Source organism: Aplysia californica, unplaced genomic scaffold (assembly GCF_000002075.1).
Source record: "Aplysia californica isolate F4 #8 unplaced genomic scaffold, AplCal3.0 scaffold00053, whole genome shotgun sequence".
NCBI lineage: Eukaryota > Metazoa > Mollusca > Gastropoda > Aplysiida > Aplysiidae > Aplysia > Aplysia californica.
This window is the reverse complement of record NW_004797323.1, coordinates 333697-335428: the sequence shown is the minus strand read 5'-3', so window position 1 is coordinate 335428 and position 1732 is coordinate 333697. Positions and strand designations below refer to the sequence as shown.

Below are 1732 nucleotides of genomic sequence, written 5' to 3'. Positions count from 1 at the left end.
TTGTTCTATTTACCCGATGAGTAAGGCAGACAGACACTACTGTATCTCATCTTTGTTCTATTTACCCGATGAGTAAGGCAGACAGACACTACTGTATCTCATCTTTGTTCTATTTACCCGATGTGTAAGGCAGACAGACACTACTGAATCTCATCTTTGTTCTATTTACCCGATGAGTAAGGCAGACAGACACTACTGTATCTTATCTTTGTTCTATTTACCTGATGTGTAAAGCAGACAGACACTACTGTATCTTATCTTTCTTCTATTTACCCGATATGTTCATTGTTTCAAGAAGCAACATCCCTGCATTCCGGACATGTCCATTGATGTTCCGTTGTTCTCTCCAAAATGTCGCCGTGGGTCTTTCCACTGACTGTGCCAGTGCATATCTGGTTGAAAGTTCTTCAATTCTTTACCCGATGTGTAAGGCAGACAGACACTACTGTATCTTATCTTTGTTCGATTTACCCGATGTGTAAGGTAGACAGACACTACTGCATCTTATCTTTGTTCTATTTACCCGAACCCCGGCAAAAGTAAGCACTCACCTTCCGACATGACGCCAGAAGCGAGGGCACCGTGCGGTAGGATTGAACCATGTACTCGTGCAGCCGGTCCTGCCTCTCATCCTTCCCCGGCAGGACTATCCAGATTTCCTCTCCCAGGTTCCAGCCGGCTCGCACCAGATACAGCGCCTCGGGGAGGAAGCCGGAGTAGGCCAACCAGAACAGAGGCGACTTCCTGTGTGACCAAAGACGCTTTTTTATTTTGATTCTTACAAAATAAAAACATCTCTACTCATTTTTGTATAATGCTAGAAAAGAAGAAAAAAATGCAACAATTTTTTTTTTTAAAAGCTACAAATATCATCGCTGTGGCAAGAAAAGCGAATATCTCGCTTTTGGGGGAATTTTCAGTCAGTGTTTTACAGCGCTCACAACTGCATAAGTAAGGTCCTACCAGCGTGCAGTAAACATGAGGCATGTAGACCATGGATACGCTCTATAAGAATACAACTATTATTATTACTACTATGTACAAAATGGTGGAAATAGGGAATGAGGAAAGTGAAGAAACTGACACCATCGAAGACCCGGGGTTCGAAATATATCACGAGTGGGCTAGATCTAGTCTGCCAGTCCCTTAACTCTTTAAGCCCTGAGTTTTTTCCACCGTTTCCCGGAGTTTTTTTCTACAGTCACCTAAACCTAGTGCATTATGTCTCATTATAACCCCAAAACTTTGCCTCCAACTTCTAAATAGCGGAAACAAAGGCTTAGTCATTTCTAAAAAACTTGGTTGGGGAATAGTTCCCCAAAACAAGCAAAAACTAGCACTAAATAAAACGAAACAGTTGTCACTAATAATAGACGCTCCCAGCATCCGATGGGGTTCAAAGAGTTGACACTGAGACTTGAAGACTGCTATCCTGGATAATGAGCCTAGTTGAAAATCAGCGCTGACGGTAAGAACGCACATTCACTGGCAATGAAAAGGGCTTTTTTTTGTTTTTGGTGGTGGGGTGTTTGATTTTGATAGAAATTTTAAGACGCTCGCAACTGCATAAGGTCATATGAGCGCCAGAAGATTAGAGGTGTTACAAGAGAGTAACAAACATAAAAAAGAACAAGGGGAGATAAGGACGATAGATGTTTAATAGGAAAGAAGAAGCAAACCACATCAGAGGACCCGTCAACCACCCACATTGTTTTTTTTCAAAGGAGGGGGG

The 1732-nt window shown here is 42.3% G+C and overlaps 1 protein-coding gene across 1 annotated transcript in view; it reads right to left on the bottom strand.

Moving 5' to 3' along the window:
* LOC101857775 (ankyrin repeat, PH and SEC7 domain containing protein secG) overlaps positions 1-1732 on the bottom strand; it is a gene marked incomplete in the record, with an annotated part of 18453 nt that overhangs the window by 4352 nt on the left and 12369 nt on the right. Inside the window, 1 exon segment of the mRNA XM_005092821.3 lies at positions 552-744. Within this exon segment, the coding sequence (XP_005092878.2) occupies positions 552-744 (193 nt within the window).